Source organism: Protopterus annectens, chromosome 16.part0 (genome assembly GCF_019279795.1).
Source record: "Protopterus annectens isolate FY-2018-M chromosome 16.part0, PAN1.0, whole genome shotgun sequence".
NCBI lineage: Eukaryota > Metazoa > Chordata > Ceratodontiformes > Protopteridae > Protopterus > Protopterus annectens.
The window spans coordinates 201,944,740-201,964,222 of record NC_056750.1 but is presented as its reverse complement, the minus strand read 5'-3'; the positions used below and the strand labels follow the sequence as shown (position 1 = coordinate 201,964,222).

Here is a 19,483-nt window from a genome sequence, read left to right as displayed (position 1 = left end):
TCCAAAACACTACCTGCATACAATATGCAGATGATTCCACTTTAATCTGTACAGCCTCCTCTCAACCAGAACTCCAATCCAGCTACCTTTTCAACCGTTGAACAATGGTTCTCTAAAAGATGTCTTCTCCTTAACCCCAAGAAAACAAAACTATTACTTTTTCACCTACACATAAATCTACTCAACTACATTTTACTATCACTGCAAGTGATAACTCTCACATTACTCCTGACTCCACTACAAAACTGCTTGGTGTTACTATTGATAACAATCTTAGCTTTGACCACCACATTAATAACACAATTAAAACAGTTAATAAAAAGATTGGTTCACTATACAGAATAAAACCCTTCCTTACACCTAAGGCACGGACTACTTTAGCACAATCACATCTTATCTCTACCCTTCTGTATGCATCCTCGATCTACACTAATCTATCTAAAGGTAACCTTAGGAAACTGTCTACATCCTACCACAACATAGCTCGATTTGCCACTGCATCTCAATATAGAACTCACCACTGCATAAACTTAAAACTTCTACACTGGCTGGAACTTCCTAACAAGATTATCTATCAACAACTCTTAATAGCACATAAAATTTTATATCAACCCTCAAAACACCTGCTCTTAGCAACCTCTTGACTCCTATAATAATTTAAAACAACTCGCTCCTCCCAAAAGCTACAAGTTAACATGACCAGAATTTCAAACTCTGCAGGAACTGCCTTTTCTCCAACTCAGTTGGCAAAATATGGAATAACCTTCCTTACATATCTCCTCTCTAGCCACTTTTCCTTGCTTTAAAAGCAACTTCTTTCACATCTGAATAACTTCTGGCTCTGCTCTTGTACCAATCCAGACTAACCTACTTTCATCTTTCAACTATATTTGCATTTTATTTAACACTCTAAATCTCTCTCTCAAATCATAAATAACATTATGATTCTACTGTTACTAAAAAAAAAAAAAAAAAAAATTATTATTTTTATTTTCATGTTTTTAATTACATAATTTGTATTACATAGTTAGTATTATCTATTTGTTATTAGAATAGCATCACCTGACCTGAACTAATTTCCTTGTATTATTGCTCTTTGCCTATATCACAAGTGTCTTTTTTACATGTATTTCTATAAACATGCTTTAATGGCCTCCACTGAAAATGGACAATGATCCAGTTGGACTAGCCCGGTCAACAAATGTAAAATAAAATAAAATAAATAAATAACAGTTGCATCAAAATGAAAAGCAGCAATACAGAAGTATTTACAATAAAAAAATACAACATAAGTATAAAAATTAAAAATCAAGTCATGAGGTGTGATCTATTTACAACTGAAACTACTGCAGCAGTGTTAACCTGTCATATTTTAGGAGGTTACTGTCTTTAATTCTACTGTTATAGATACACTATGTCTCTGACAGTTCAGGAGGAAGCACAGATGACGCATTCCATCACCTTCTTCCATATTCTGTTTTTAAGAATACCTTTTTCCCCATTACGAGAATGGTTTACTCTCGGTTACTTTAGCCTACCCTCTAGTTATTTGGGATTTTGCAGCTATGGTATCTCTTCATGGGTAGGATAAAATGAAACAATTAAAAACAGAAAGGTTATTACAGATCACTTAGACCCCTTGTGGTTGAAAAGAACAGTGTATAATGTTAAGGCTTATGATTTCATAGAGATATACATATTTACAAGTATCCTGGATCCTAGATTCACTCCTGTGCATTTAGCACATCAGGCAATGAGTGCCTTCAGCACTCATTGTTCCTGTAGCAGGTACAGATTTTATGGGGTCGGGTTGCTAGCCCAAGGCCCAACCCTCCTCAGATGATGCACCACACACTCACACCTAGGGCCAATTTAGAGTATACGGTCCACCTACTGCATGTCTTTGGAATGTGGGAGGAAACCCACACGACCACAGGGAGGACGCTACAACACCGCGCCATCCATTTACAAGTGTAACATAATAAAATTAGTCATATTTAGAGTGTGCAAATGAAAAATGTGAAAAAGGAAACAGTTTTACAACCTAGAACTAACTGACTTTAACAAATGCATTTCTTTGCAGAACAAACAGTACCTCAAATACCCAGTTAAAGAACTAAGCCTTCATCAACAGATCCATAAGCCACGTTGGTGTGATAGATTTATATCCCAATGTATCTCACACCTCTGGAACAAACCTCCATTACATGTCAGCACACTTACCACCTTCAAGGTACCTATATAATTGGATGGATACCCTCAAATTCTCCTCCAGTTTATATTTTTGTGCCCCTCCTTGAAGCTAGAGGAGAACTACTGATACTGGTAAGTTATGTGTAAAGGGTAACACCAAATATAAACGCAACTAATTATTATTAATGTCCAGGCATGTCTAAAGGTTAGTTCCCTGTGCATTCTCCTATCAACCTGGTGAACTTGGGCATCCTGGGGCAATGTAGCAACTGCTTCATGTACACTGACAACCCTCTCCTCTTACCTCCCAATACTCAGACTTGCGAGAGATGCACTTATATATCCAAATTAGAAGTCATGCACTCTCCAGCCAAGACTGGATTAGCTGGTCAACTGGAGAAGGTCAACACTTGCACCACACCACATGGAACACACAACCCTCCAGAACACACACCGGCACTGCCTTCACATAAAAATACAAACCACACACCCACCTTCGTGGAGGCTCTCAATAAAAATCTACCCAAACAGCAGAGACCTCCAAGGCAGAAATGCACTCGACCACCACAACATAACACTAATCATGAGACACATAACTCTCCTAAACAGTGTGCCACTCAACCAAAGCCCCTAAGTCAAAACAGCATGCCCAACACATTAGTCAAAGGTGACTCGATAGTGAGGCACACTGATGTCCCACTCACTAGGTTGAATACCGCCACATAATGCATGCACTCAGATCCCTCAACAACAAGTACAAATATGACTCTGTCATTGTACATGTGGGTGTGAATGACCTGAGACGTACCTTCCTGGACTAAATGAAGAGAGACATGGAGGAGCTCTTGGATTATGTGGCCCAGACGGTAATGACGCTAGCCCTGGGCAGCATCCTTCCATCACCCAGAATGATACCATAGTACAAGCAGAAAATGACTGACCAACCAATAGGCTAAGTTTGTGGTGTCATTCTAAGGGGACCCAGTATCTATCTGCCTGGATGACATGATTGACAGACCTTGATGCTTTTCCAGAGATGGCCTGCATCTGTCACTCCTGGGCTTCCAGATACTAGCCAAGGCTCTTGCCACCCCTATAGTGCCTTTTTTAGGCAGTGTTCCAAAAACCAGATTACCACCGTAACAGCTACAAATAAATGCAATATGAGGATCATACTGCTCAATGCTAGAAGTCTAAATCTCAAAATGCAGTCGCTCGAAGCACTCCTTAAAATGGAGAACATCAACATTTGTGCAGTAACAGAGTCCTGGTTCAAGCCAGCAGAAAGCACCCCTGCACTACCAGGCTACAACTCATTACACACCTTTCGGCCCCAGAAATTGGACCGAAGCTCCAAAGGCGGCGATGTTTCCATATTCACAAAGGATGTGCACACCTCCAGACTGGTAGCCCAACATAACACATCTGAGATACTTCAGGTGCAGCTAACATTGGGTAAGACAGCGATTCAGGTCATAGCTTGCTATAGGTCCCCAACCATGTCCCAAGACTCACTCTCCACTTTCCTAAGCACCCTGAAGAATATTAGGGTCCAACCTAACACCCTCATACTGGGCGACTTCAACTACCCCTTCATTAACTGGAAAAGCTACTCACGTATCAATACACTTGTCCAACGTTTCCCGGAATTCATTAATTCCAATACCCTGGACCAGCTCATTCTTACCTCCACTAGAGGTAGCAATATTCTTGAACTGGTCATTACCAACATGGGCGACCGCTGCTCTACACCAAAAGTCAACTCCTCCCTGGTTAGATCCAACCACAAACTAATCACCTTGGATATCCACATCCACCCCTCCCCGCAAAGGAAACCACCATGAAAAACTTCTCCAAAGCTAACTTTGGGCTCCTAAAAACAGAGATTGCTAACTTCACGGCACCCATGCAAATGGAGAATAGTTGCATGACCGCTGAATCATACACCAATGCACTGTACAAACACGTACACAAATGCATGGATCTCGCCATACCCAATAGAACCAAGACGCTCTCCTCCAAAAAAAAGGAAGCCAATCTGGTGGTCCCCTGCCATAAACAAACTTTACAACAGAAGGAGGAAACTGATGCAGAATAAGGTGAAGTCCCAAGACTGGAAAAACTCCCTTATCAGCCTCAACAAAAAGTTGACATCCCTCATGAAATCCTCCAAAGCTAGCTATGAAAACAGAATTGTAGCAGATAGTAAAGACAATCACAAGGCCTTCTATAGTTATGTAAGGAACCTCCACGGCAATACTCACATTTGCTGTGAGCTACTGCACAATGCTACCTCCTATACTGAGCCAACAGATAGTGCCAATATACTGGCCAACAAATGCAGTGCCAACTTTACCCCCCCAGAGAACCAATCACAATACCAGTAGATTGCCAGGCACCCAGTATTACTGCTGCACAGGTTAAAACAGCATTGTCCAAGGCCAAGAATACAGCTTCGATGGGACCTAACAATATCCCTGGCTGTGCTCTACATGAACTACAGAGTGAACTGGCACCTCACCTGTGTGCCCTATTCAATCACAGCCTCACCTCAGGCTTTGTCCCTACTAAATGGCGCACTGCTACAGTCATCCCTCTCCACAAAGGAGGAGTGACTACAGGCCCCATTAGCCTGGCAAGTCTGATATGCAAAGCTATGTAACGCATCATCATGGACCTAATAAACAAGGATATAGGGAATCCCCAAACTCTGGATCCCGCACAGTTTGGTTTTGTGAAGGGTAGATCATGCCTGCTCAACTTGGTCGACTTCTCTGAGTCAGTCACCAGAGCTGTGGATGAAGGCAAGGTGGTGCATACAGCCTACCTTGATCTGGCCAAGGCCTTTGATACCATTACCCACTCAAGAATCATAGAAAAACTCATTAAGCTACGCATCAACCCCTATATCACTAGGTGGGTTGCAAACTGGCTCACAGATAGAACCTACAGTGTGAAAGTAGCTGATTCCAAGTGAGACTGCCAACCAGTCACGAGTCCCACAGAGTTCGATCCTGGGTCCTCTCCTGTTTGGTATCTACTTCTCTGAAGTCCAGACCAACACAAAGGGTCTCTGGCTGACAAAGTTTGCAGATGATTACAAGTTGGGAGCTATTATTAACTCTCCAAGTGATGTTAACATCCTACAGAAAGGCCTCACTGAGACCAACAACTGGTGTCAGAACCATGGCCTTAAGCTCAATGCCAAAAAATATGTCGTCATCCCCTTTGGGAAAAACCTGATTCCCATGAATTACCACATCGATGGTAGTCCACTGAACACAGAAGGAGTTATAAGAGATCTGGGAACAAAGGTTGACAGCAACTTCTCTTTTGACCACCACACTGCCACTGTGGTCAGAAAGTCCTTCTATGTGGCATATCTCATTACTAAGGGTTTTGCATCCAGGAAGAAAGAGGTCATTGTCTCCCTCTACTCTTCCCACATTAGGCTAATCATCGAGTACAATGCCCTATTTGGCATGCACCTCACCAGACACCTGCAACAACTGGAGAGGCTGCAAAAGTATCTCACAAAGAGGATCCTAGGCCTTAAACACTTGTGCTATATGGACAGACTCAAAAAACTCCAACTATTCTGTCTCATATCGCCTACTTAGAGGTGATCTCTGCTTGACTTACAAATCCATGTCTGACCCAGCTCTGTTAGAAATGCTACATCTAAAGAAATCGCAATCCCTCCACATCACATGCTCCAGAGACCTCAACCTCATTACCACAATCAAGAGAACATGCTGGAGGGACAGGTTCATAACCCAGAGACTGCCCATGGTATGGAATAGACTTCCCATACATGTCAAGCAGAGCACCTCACTGGCCCTCTTCAAGAGAAATCTTGATGAGTGGATGGGAAATAGAAAATTCACCCCGGGGATCACTCCAGTGGCTTTACTTGACAGAGGCACTGGGAACTAAGGTCGGGTGGCACGTTGCCAGGGTAATCCTATGGGCTAGGCTTGTAAAGGCTCCAGGGCCTACACACCTATGAACAAAAAAGGCTCTGCACCCCTCACCCATGGTCCAGCAAGCAGAAGACGATGGAGCACTTTATGATCCGGTACAGTGCAGTTGTGGGGAAGTGGTACAACCAGCATAAAAAAATGGAGCACTTTATAATCCAGTACAGTGCGTTTGTGGGGAAGTGGTATGCCTTTTTGTTTTTATGGGATTCTACTGAAGTGCTAGTCTGGTCAGCACATAGTAGCTCTGTGATATTTAGGGGACAAAGCATGACGGCTTTCTTAAAGGTATTTTGTTATACATTCAGTTATGGCTAAAGAGGCATTTTCAATCTACATAATTGGTGTTTTTCATACCAGACATTTTGAAGGATTTTGCTATTAAATGCTATAGTCTACACGATCAGGATGAGGGACAATGTCCATCAGAAGCTGATTTCTGGGGCCCTTCTTGGGCTCCCTGATCCAGCACTTACTTTGCAACTTGACCAAGCTCATCATGTGGACACATTACAATAATTGTTCAGTAAGTGCGATTGATTTTGTTTAACATCCACCTGACATCAAGTCTGTCAGAAGGAAGATCAGCTTAACATCTCATCCACAAAACAACACCTCAGGAGTGCAGCATCACCTCCCCCAATTGTTGCAATGTCAGCATAAAGGAAGAACACAAACATCTTGCCAGTGGACAGAGCTACAAAGTCTCATCTTCCCACCATGAAAGGTGAGTGTGTCAGCTGCTGAAGCAATAACTGACAAAAAAATCACTTTTGTTTTAATAACGAAAAATGTTGGTTTTGTTGTTTTATTTATAATTTCTCTCTGTGCAGTTGCAGTTCCTTTTGCATAATTATTATATTACTATGTCTTACTTCTGCAGTGGTGCAGTGGTAGCGTTGTTGCCTCACAGCAAGAGGTTCTCCCGTTCGATTCTTGGCTGGAGTGCGGGGAGTGCCTTCTGTGTGGAGTCTGCATGTCCTCCCCGCGGCTGGGTTAGCATTCAAAAGACATGCGTAAATGGGCGTGCCTTCGTTGAAGGTTGAATGTCGAGCTGGCACCTCAGTGTTCATGAAAATCTACTGCCAATCATTAGCGGACTGGAGTTCTTTTGTGGCGACCTCTAACCGGGAAAAGTCGAAAGACAAACAACAACAACATTATATTACTATGTGTTATTTTCAATCCTAGTGCCTAAGAAATGCTAGTTTTTGAAAAAAGAAAACAGCATACTAAATCAAAATGGAACTCTACTTTTTATCAGCGAAATAAGCTTTCATCTTTAAGTGTGTAATATTTTGCATGTGACTGAATTGACTGGTCATTTATAGTACATATGGCTGCATTTGTCAAGTGGGTCATAGTCCGCTGAAGCTATGGTTAAAGTGAAAGCTTATAAAAAGCATTCTGTAAAAAAGTTCTGTGCAAAGTTAGTGTACCATTTTTTCACTGTGCATTTCTTTTATTCCGATTCCAAAATCTAGGCATCATAATTTTCTTCATTACTTTTGCACCATGGTGTATCGTACTTCCAGTGACATGAAGCATCTTCACTCTCATTAATTAAAATCTAGCTGGACTATTTTAAAATGAATTCCTGTCTAAAACTCCATTTTCCCATGCTGACTCTCAGTGAACTTTACCCTCAATGATGTCAGGAAGGACTAGTGTGGAGATGTATCCATACGCTTAATGGATGCACCATCACTCATATGGACTTAATGGATGCACCATTCATCTATTAAACAGCATGAATGCAGTCCCACACTACTTCTCTAACATCACAAAGGAATAATGAAACATTACGTGAGCATCCCTTAATAAGACGCTTGTAAACCTTTTTATTAAGAAATGCTCCCGTAAACTATCACAGAGACTGAGAAAATGCATTGTGGCACTTAAGTTATCAAGTGTCATGTAGTGACTGCATATGTACACTTAAAAAGATAAAAAACTAGCATTCTAAAAATTACAGACTAAAGCAGCTTTTTATGATTAAAGCAATAAACAAACTATGTTTAGAAAAAAACAAAACAGAATCTCTTAATGGGTTAACACAGATTCTTCTTAATGAGATGTACTAACACAGCATGTTAAGTTACAGGTCCACTTTCATCAGTCTTAGAAAATGCAAATTTCAATGCAGAAGCAAATGTAGCTCACTCTGTAAAAAACAGATTCATAGGTTTGTAGATTAGTCCGAGGCTAACTGTCCTTGTGGGCCATTTTAAGCCTAGCCACTTGCTCCATATCAGAATCAAATCCTGCATCTTGTGTTTGTAAGGTAAACACCTTAACCATTATGCCAGCTTCCCAAAGTTATCACCAGATCAGGTCTTTCCCCTGCAGTAGTACGGAATTAAACCCTTAAGACATCATTTGGAACTTAGAACATCTTGCTTAAATCTTACCTCAGTCCCATATCCTTCAGAATGGTTAACTCTAGTAGAAATGACCTTAGCAGTTACGTACAAATCTTCATCTTTGTTCAGCTCCAGTTTCATCTTGAATTCAATTTACAGAAAGAAGATGAAAAGAAAGAAAAGAATGGCATAGTTAGCAATAATGTCTTAGTTTCATAATCTGGTGGACAAAATTCCTCATAGAACATCTTTCCAATGCATTTGGTCAGAACGTGATCTATTCAGGTCAACAGAAATGTACAGCTTCTACTAGGTCAGGAATTATGACTTTTATTTATGTATTTGTTAATTGAGTAAATGGACTAGTTCAGCTGGACCAGTTTCAGTCACAATTGATGCCAACTGTAGCAGACCAAATACCACTCTGTAAATACTACAAAAAAATGGATAGAAATATAGACAAACAGGCAGATATAAATTAATATACAATAAACAGATAACAGCAGCGGTTCAGGCACCTGAGCAGCAGGACATTTCCCTGGGGTACGGGTTCAGGCACCTGGGCAGCAGGATATTTCCCTGGGGTTCGGGTTCAGGCACCTGAGCAGCAGGACATTTCCCTGGGGTACGGGTTAAGTCACCTGGGCAGCAGGACATTTCCCTGGGGTATGGGTCCAGGCACCTGGGCAGCAGGGCATTTCGCTGGGGTACGGGTTCAGGCACTGGGCAGCAGGGCATTTCCCTGGGGTATGGGTTCAGGCACCTGGGCAACAGGACATTTCCTTGGGGTACATTTGGTTGGAGACACATGGCTGAAGTGACATTCAGTTGCAGAGAAATATGGCTATTGTAAATTCCCTGTGGGCAAAGAGAAGAATGTGGTGCCATGACCACAACTTCAATAACCAAATGCACAGTGGGAAAATAATGTCCATGGTCCCCAAGGCAACATGAGACATGAGGAGTATGGCAGGCATCAGCAGCAGGCTGACCAGTGGGCATGTCAGTGGCAGTAAAAATGTAGTGCACAGTGGGCAGCACCTTTATAACTGGTGTGTGTGAACCACTACCCCTTTCACAGTTTCGACAGAACATTACCTAAAATGCATACTGGAGCCTAAATGAGACTACAGTAGCATGCAGGATATTCTCCGTGATTTAGCACACTTCTACATGTTGTAGTTACATAAGCATGTGCTGTACACTGAGCACAACACTCATTAGTTCTTCTGCCCCCATACACTTGGTTATTAAAGCTGTGGGCAAGACAGTGTGTGCTTCTGCTTGCCCACAGGGAATTTACAAAAAGCAATATTTCTCTGCAGCTAAATGTCACTTCAGCCATCTGTCCCCAACCAAATGTACCACAGGGAAATGTCTCACTGTCTAGATGCCTGAACCTGCTGACTTAATTAAATTCCACTGCACACCACCTCCAATGGATTCCACTGCTTAAAGCCACCACCTATGCCTCTGACTTCCACTCCCACCTAAACATTTTTATTAATAAGGTAGTCTCTATCCACACCAAATATAATGATAAATTTAAAAACAGAGCCCTGTGGTAGAATACCCATATAAATAAATTATACAACAGAAACTCCTTAATACTTACAAAATGTCTCATTCTAACTACCTTGAGAACATACTTAAGTAAACTAGTAAACAGCTAAAGTGAACCATTAGGAAACTCACTGCTGAGTAAGAACTTAAAATAGCCACCACAAAAAAAAAGTTATGTACTCACCATAATGTTCCATCTGTGTTGTTCATTTTTATTCTTCTTAACCAAAATGAAAGCACCCAAATCCAGGAACTGTGACACGAACAGTTTAATCACAAGAATAACGCTGAAAATTCACAACACGTTTTCATCCTTGACTTCATCAGATAATATCACTCTGGTGAACTCACCTTAAATATGTTAAACTAATTACAAATGGCCAATGACAAAACTGATCTAATCAAACAATTAAAAAGACAATTAAAACACACACACATATATATATATATATATATATATATATATATATATATATAAATATGTAATATTTACTAACACCACGGTGGAAATCATACCCAATGAAATAAATATAAATATAAATAACTGCATAAATATGTAAAATATATATATAAATATGTATAAATAATTTATGAACCATTTCTAAAATCATGACACATTATACTAAAAAAAACATATATAATGTACATTTAAAATATACCCAGAATGGTAAAACAATACTATAATTTGGCAGACCTCAATTTTAAAACTGGCATAAGTGAAATCATGTCATTAAGACCTGGTGTTCTATTGGCTTCTAATACAATTTGCCAGAATAATTCTCTATATTCTACTAATGTTTCCCAATTCCCACCTCTAGTGTCCACTGACACACTTTCTAACACAAAAAATCTAAATGTTGCTGATTTACATACACTAGTGTGTTTATACAATGCATTATTTTCTTTTTTAGTCCTAATGTCACACAGATGCTCATAGCTTCTTTGCTTTAGCATTCTTTCACTTTTCCCTATGTAAAATGAATCGCATTTTGTACAGGTAGCTAAATATATAATACCCTTAGTGTTACAATTAACAAATGTTCCTAAAGTTAATTTCCTTTGCCAGTAAATATAGTGATTGTCCAACAATGAGGTGTGTACAATAACTACACCTTCCACATTTAAATAACCCTACTTTCGTCCTAGTAACATTTTCAAACATTCATTCATTTGTCCCTCTCTCTAAAATGTTCTTAATATTAGTACCCCTCCTATAAATAAATTTTAGGTCTCATTCTAACTACCTTGTTTACATACTTAAGTAAACTAGTAAACAGCTAAAGTGAACCATTAGGAAACTCACTGTTGAGTAAGAACTTAAAATAGCCACCACAAAAAAAAGTTATGTACTCACCATAATGTTCCATCTGTGTTGTCCATTTTTATTCTTCCTGAACAAATGTGTTTGTATCCAACCCTTGGATCTGACTCGGCTGCTTTTTCCAGCTCATGGAACACTGGAACTCTCAAGCTCCTCCCTTACCCATAATGCACCAGTCCCCTAACACCTTTTGCTGCCTTTTAAACCTGAATAATATAATATATAGATGGAATAACATCATCTGGAGCTCAAATAAAGGATCACTGGTTCCTGTACCATCTTCCGTTCCTTCCACAAGTTAAATTGGTAGGGAGTTGGAGGAAGGGCAGTTGAGGAAGAATAAAAATGGGCAACACAGATGGAATGATATGGTGAGCACATAACATTTTCTTATCTGATGTTGTCCTTTTCATTTGTTCCTCAATAAATGGGACAGAGCCCCCAGCTACCTAAGAGCCAGGAGAACTCTAAGGAAGATATTCCTGAGCAAAGTTGAGATGAAAGCTGCTCTTCCCTAGAGACCAGATCCAATCTGTAATGAGCAATAAATTGGAGGAAGGGCAGTTAAGGAAGAATAAAAATGGGCAACACAGATAGAATGATATGGCGAGCACATAACATTTTCTTATCTGATGTTGTCCTTTTCATTTGTTCCTCAATAAATGGGACAGAGCCCCCAGCTACCTAACAGCCAGGAGAACTCTAAGGAAGGTATTCCTGAGCAAAGTTGAGATGAAAACTGCTCTTCCCTACAGACCAGATCCAATCTGTAATGAGCAATAAAGGTATGAGGATTAGCCCATGTTGCTGCTACACAAATATCATCTAAGGAGGATCTGGATGAAAATGCAGAATTTGCCATAGACCTGGTGGAATGAGCTTTTGGTGGTTTTGAGAGAGACAAACTCGATTTTTTTATAGACAAAGGAAATACAATCAGTTAACCATTTGGCTAAGGTCACTTTAGATATTGGTTTGCTCAATTTTGAATCTGCAAAGCAGACAAATAATTGTTCTGATTTCCTCAAATTTTTGGATCTATATAGATAAAACTGTAACTGTCTGTGAACATTTAAAAGTGCAACATGTACTCTCCTTTATTTCAGAAATTTGGAAAGAATACTTGTAGGTTGCTAGTTTGAATGATATTGGATTCCAACACCACCTTAGGAAAAAAGAGGCAGTAGAAACCAGGTTCTCTCACCACGAAGCACTTAGAATATTTAACAAAAAGTCCAATTCCACCAACATGAAATAAATCAGCACCAGTTTTCAACACAAAATTGACCGTAGACCAGGATAAATTAAACGAAAAAGAACATTTATTAGGATGTGAGCGCTTTCGCGTAGCAACTACTACGCTTCATCAGACAATATACAAACATTTAAAACTTCCATTTATATAGCATAACACAGTAAAAAGGCGCCAAAATTAGTATAAGTAATTACTTCATTAAACAATTAATCAATTAAACCAGATAAAATATTCAGACATTTCCAATAGACCTTATATTTATGCAGTGTCAGTCAAAGTCAAGCAATATTATATTGTGTATTGTTTCCTTAGAAATATATATACGCAATTAGAACAAAATGTATTACAACTTTATATTTACTAATATTCTGAAGGGGAAAAAAAAAAAAAAATTTATTTATATATATTTGTACTACTTGTATATTCTACTAGAGTACTGAATGTATATTCTTCTACTTATCACATGCCATGTAAATGGTCCTCTGTACTACTTATAAATGTTAAGAATTGCTTTGTACTGTTTTCATCTAATATTGTATTGTATCATGGAGCTTTTCTCCCCGGGCCTCCGCTGAAAATGGACCTGTGTCCAGTCGGACTTTCCCGGTTAACAAAAATAAAATAAAATAAATAAAAATAAAATAAATAAATATTAAACATTGGATGTTCTGTGCAAAAATGCAATACCATAATATTAATAAAATTCTGGAGGATTAATATAATTATGTTATTGCTGTAAAAATATATGTTATTATTATAAAAATATATATATATGTATGAATGAATTAATAGATAGATAAATGAATAAATAAATGAATAAATAAAATTATGTGAAACAAGCAATTTATACATTGTTTGAAGTTATGTGTAAATTTATATTGTCAAAATAATGTAATGTATGGATATCTATTATAGAACAAAACCATATGAATTAGTTTGATGCATAGACCTACTAAATGTATAGCTTATCTAGCTTCCAAAACAGGTTTAATGGAAATATAGCTATTGATGCCAGGGGGTATATGAGCAGCCAATCTTAGAATCCATTTCAGTTCTTTGTTATTTAGAAACAAAACATTATCACCACCTCTTTTGTTGCTTATGATTATTTCTAAAACTCTAAAGTCAAACTGATGTGAAGGATATTCTATTATATGTTTCGCTAAAGCATTCAATTCATTTTTTCTCTGTATATCATAGAAATGGCCATATATCCTATCCTTCAAACATCTTTTAGTAAGCCCAACATAGAAGGCTTGACATTTCTTACATGTCGCAAGATAAATGAGTTTTTTTGTACAACAATTAGCAAAAAACCTAGGTCGAAAGGTGTAGTTCATAGTAGGATGATGAAATTCTTGTATCTTAGAAATGAACTTACATCTATTACAGCTATGGCAGGGAAAAGTACCTGTCTTACGTCCAATGGGTGAAGCTACTGAATGGGTAAAGCAATTGTCATTACACAATAGCCGTTTAAGATTGAGACTATTTCTAAACATAAAATGGGGTTTATCCCCTACAATCAGCCTGATATATGGGTCCATAATTAAAACCTTCCAATTATTGTGAAAAATCTTTTTAATATTGTTTATGGTACTTGTGTAGTTTAAAATTACGGCTACAAATTTTGTTTGAGTGTTCATAGCTTCTCTTTTTCTAGTTCTAACAGATTTATTTTTTGTCCGTATATTTCCTATAATGCTATTCTTGATGTTGCTAACTAAACTTGAATCATAGCCTTTTTCCTTAAAGAGTAGTTCTAAGCGATATGCTTCAAAATGTAAGTCATGAATACCCTTGCAAAGTCTAGTTAACCTGATAAACTGACTTTTTATGATACCAGGAAAAATGTATCTAGGATGCATGCTATCGAAAGTAAGAAGGGTATTCCTCCAAGTTGGTTTTCTGTAAAGTGTTGATGTAATAAGGCCATATTCTGTAATGCTTAGTGTTATATCTAAGAAATTTATTTTTTCATGAGAACATTCCATGGTAAATTTGAGAAAGGTAGAGGTGGTTTCTAAATAAGCTAAAAAGTCCTTAAAATCACTCTCAGTGCCCTCCCAAATGATAAGAATATCGTCCACAAAGCATTTGTAGAGCTTTATCTTAGAAAACGAGGGGTGGGAAAACAGGCAACTCCGCTCCCAACTTAAAACAACCAAGTTGGAATATGTATTGGCACAGGGAGTGCCCATTGCCACCCCCCATTTCTGTAAGTAATAATTGTCCAAAAACATAAATGCATTATTATTAAGGACTAAATCCAATAATTGGCCTATTAACAGCTGTCTATCATTAGTGAAGGATGTTTCTTCTAATAATAATTCTCTCACCGCTTCAATGCCTAAGTCATTAGGTATAGACGTGAAAAGATTTTTCACGTCTAGAGTAATTAAAAGATACTCATGTTCATTTAGGGCTAGATGTATCTCTGATAAATAATCAAGTAATTGGTATGTGTCCTTTAGAATGGTTGCAAAGGAATCAACTACAGGTCTAAGTAAAAACTCAATAAAAGAAGAAATGTTAGCAGTGACCCAATTATCTCCCGAAACAATGGGTCTTAATGGAATGGGGTATTGGTTCTTATGAATTTTGGGTAATCCCTTAATTATTGGTACGGTGGGATTATCTATAACCAAATAATTATACATTTCTTCACTAATTTGTCTACAAATAAGAAGGTCATACAAAACATCATGCACATTTTTAATAATTCTATTAATATCATATAACTTCATTCTAATATATGTTGTATCATCATTAAGCATTGAATACATATTCATATTATAGTCAGTAGTATTTAAAATGACTACCCCACCCCCCTTGTCAGCTGGTTTGATAGTAATTTCATTACAGTTGCTCAAATGCTTTAATGAGGTAAATTCTTCTAAAGTGAGATTGTAAAAACTAGGTTTCACCTTAGTGGAGAATAATTTATAAAAATCTTGTCCACACAGGTTTAAAAAACATTCAATGTTATAAGAAAATGGAGGCATAAAAGTGCTTTTGCGCTTAAAAAATAGTATTCACAGTGACACTAGTAGAGTCAACTTTATCTTTAAAAAACACCTTCAGAGCTACCTGTCTGCAAAATAATCTAAGGTCAATTAATACTTGGCTGATAGTGTCAGGGCAGGCTGGGATAAAATTAAGTCCACGATTCAATAAAGAAATATCAGCATTAGAAAAAGAAAAATCAGAGTAATTATATAATAGTTCAGTCACATTCTTGTTCTTCTTACTGGATTGTAGTTTTCTTTTGAAAGTTTCCTTTTTCTTGGTCCCCGACTCATTGATCGGCCCCTGTTGTAAAATTGTTGTTTCACAGGGTAAGGTAAAAAAGTGGAGGGAGAAGGGCCTGAAGAATTGTCAGGATGTGAATCCTTCGGTCTAGCTCCTAGATTACTAGGTGGTTGTTTCAGTGCTAGTTGGTTAGGAGGGGGCGTATCAGACACAGTGGAAAAAGTGGTGTTAGTACCCTCCAAAGATGTGGCCGGTAACAGTTCATTGTTGGTTTGAGAGTCATTCATGTTACGAACAGAGTTGGCCGTAACTGTAGAAGTATTGATAAACAAATCATTAGATGGTAAATGATACACATTATCATTTGTGCTACTTGCGTTCTGAGTAACAGTGGTGCGTTTCGGCCATACAAATATTTGCCGAGATGCAAAGTCATGAGAATCTCTTTGTAACTTGCGTAATTTTGTTGCTTTTAGCCTTTCACTAAAGGCATTAACCTGAAGGCAAATATTGCGCATTCTCCTGACACAGTATTCCGTTTTAAAACGGTTACTCAAGTCTTTAAAAGCAAGGTCAACTTTGTTACGTAATTCAGTCTCTATCGGGTTAAAATATTCAAGCAATAGCTTAATGTACCTGTATCCAAGGTCGATGTTGAGGTCCTGCCATTTCTTAAGAAGTGTCGGATGTGTCTCTCCATACGACGGCATGCAGAGGACTCTCATCCCCCTCGGCACAATGCAGTAGTGTAGGCATGCTTCCAGGTGCTGTCTTTGCCAGGCGTACCGCTGTAGCCTGTACATGTCATCTTCGAGCTCCTTTGATGTGGTGTTAAAATCTGTAATATTAATGCCCTCTTCATTAGCTGGAACAGCGTTGTCTGTGTGTGACAAATCCAGAGCCAATAAAGGGTTTGCCTGTTGATGTAAAAGATCCACCAAAATTGCTGAGGCGTCCCTCGTCCCTGGAGAGTAGTCTAGTTCTATATTGACATTTTCCATCGCGTGCAACCGGTGAAATAACCGAAGTAGGAACTGTAGAATAAAAAAATTTTTTCACCGATAGCTAAAGAGAGTACCTGTAGTAACAGGGAGAATAAGGCAGTAGAAACCAGGTTCTCTCACCACGAAGCACTTAGAATATTTAACAAAAAGTCCAATTCCACCAACATGAAATAAATCAGCACCAGTTTTCAACACAAAATTGACCGTAGACCAGGATAAATTAAACGAAAAAGAACATTTATTAGGATGTGAGCGCTTTCGCGTAGCAACTACTACGCTTCATCAGACAATATACAAACATTTAAAACTTCCATTTATATAGCATAACACAGTAAAAAGGCGCCAAAATTAGTATAAGTAATTACTTCATTAAACAATTAATCAATTAAACCAGATAAAATATTCAGACATTTCCAATAGACCTTATATTTATGCAGTGTCAGTCAAAGTCAAGCAATATTATATTGTGTATTGTTTCCTTAGAAATATATATACGCAATTAGAACAAAATGCTTACCAAATAAATAAATATTAAACATTGGATGTTCTGTGCAAAAATGCAATACCATAATATTAATAAAATTCTGGAGGATTAATATAATTATGTTATTGTTGTAAAAATATATGTTATTATTATAAAAATATATATATATGTATGAATGAATGAATAGATAGATAAATGAATAAATAAATGAATAAATAAAATTATGTGAAACAAGCAATTTATACATTGTTTGAAGTTATGTGTAAATTTATATTGTCAAAATAATGTAATGTATGGATATCTATTATAGAACAAAAACATATGAATTAGTTTGATGCATAGACCTACTAAATGTATAGCTTATCTAGCTTCCAAAACAGGTTTAATGGAAATATAGCTATTGATGCCAGGGGGTATATGAGCAGCCAATCTTAGAATCCATTTCAGTTCTTTGTTATTTAGAAACAAAACATTATCACCACCTCTTTTGTTGCTTATGATTATTTCTAAAACTCTAAAGTCAAACTGATGTGAAGGATATTCTATTATATGTTTCCCTAAAGCATTCAATTCATTTTTCCTGTATATCATACAAATGGCCATATATCCTATCCTTCAAACATCTTTTAGTAAGCCCAGCATAGAAGGCTTGACATTTCTTACATGTCGCAAGATAAATGAGGTTTTTTTGTACAACAATTAGCAAATTTTTATTCTATTTTTTATTCTACCTTAGGAAGAAAGGAGAGATTGGTTCGTAAGGATAACGTATCCTTATGAAAAATCAAATAAGGCAGCTTGGAAGAGAGGGTCTGTAGTTCTGAGACTCTTCTAGCACAGGTTATGGATACAAAAAATATATAGTCTCCTATGTCACAAATGTTAGTTCGCTCTTAGCTGATGGTACAAATGAGGACGGAGTCAAAGACTGAAAAACAATGTTTAAATCCCATGGGGAGGGGGATCTTTAAAAGGAGGTCTAAGATGAAAGGTTCCCCCTATGAAAGCCTTACAAAGTTTGGTAGAGGTTAAAGATGAATTATTTAACCCTATGAGAAAATTGGAAATGGCAGCTAACTGAACTTTAACAGCTGAGCAGCTAGTCCCTTCATTCAAAACTGCAGCTATAAAATTCAAGAACTTCAGGTACTGGTGCTGAATAGGGGTCAATATCTTTTTGCCAGGCCAAAAAAAAAATCTTTTCCATTTGCTTTTGAAAATTTATTCTAGTGGAAACTTTATGGGAAGATAAAATAATGTGGCAGACAGGAGAGGACAGCTTGGGTTGTCTGCTAATCAACGGACGTGGAGAAACAATATGGTCAGCTTTAGCCCAAGAAGGTCCAGGTGTTTCAAGTCTGTCGGTTGAGACAGAAGGTCTGGAATTGGATCCAGAATCCATGGGGAACAGTGTAGATGAGGATAAAGAAAGGGAAAACAAATCTGACAAGGCCAGTAAGGGGCAATGAGGACAACTGTCCTCTTCAAATGGGATATTTTCTGAAGAAATTTTGGGAATAGAGGTACTGGGAGTATTGGCATAATGGAGACTGGAGGCCCATTCATGGAGTAGTGCATCCCTCGGTGGCTCCCTCGGTGGGGGGATTAGGACAAAGAACCTGCTGCACTTGTTGCTGAGGGGAGATGCAAAAAGGTTGCAGTAAGGTTGGCCCCAATGATGGAAAATCCTTTCCACGATTTTCATGTTGAGTGACCACTCATGAGGCATTAAAATGGACATGCTTAATGTGTCTGTTATCACGTTGGACTTACTTGGAATGTGCATTGCTATCAGAAACTGATTGGGTGAGATCACCCATTTTCACACTCTTATAACTTCTCAACACAGTGGGTAAGATTTATATCCCCCTTGTTTGTTGATGTACCAGACCACTGACATAATCTCTATCTGAATCACAATACTTCCGGAGGAAAGAGTGTCTTGGAAAGTCTGAAATGCTAGGAGGACAGCTGCCATTTCCAGGACATAGATACAAGTGTTGGCCTCTTTGGGAACCATATGCTTAGACTGTCTTTCCTGAGATATGCCCCTGCCCCATACTATCTG

The 19,483-nt window shown here is 38.2% G+C and overlaps 1 protein-coding gene across 3 annotated transcripts in view; it reads right to left on the bottom strand.

The window, feature by feature from the left end:
* Positions 1–19,483, bottom strand: part of LOC122790982 — a 477,132-nt gene that overhangs the window by 402,677 nt on the left and 54,972 nt on the right. For all 3 annotated transcript variants that reach the window (XM_044058704.1, XM_044058705.1, XM_044058706.1), the window contains one exon: positions 8,585–8,677. In XM_044058704.1, coding sequence (XP_043914639.1) covers positions 8,585–8,677 — 93 coding nt within the window. The remainder of the gene's footprint in view (positions 1–8,584; positions 8,678–19,483) is intronic.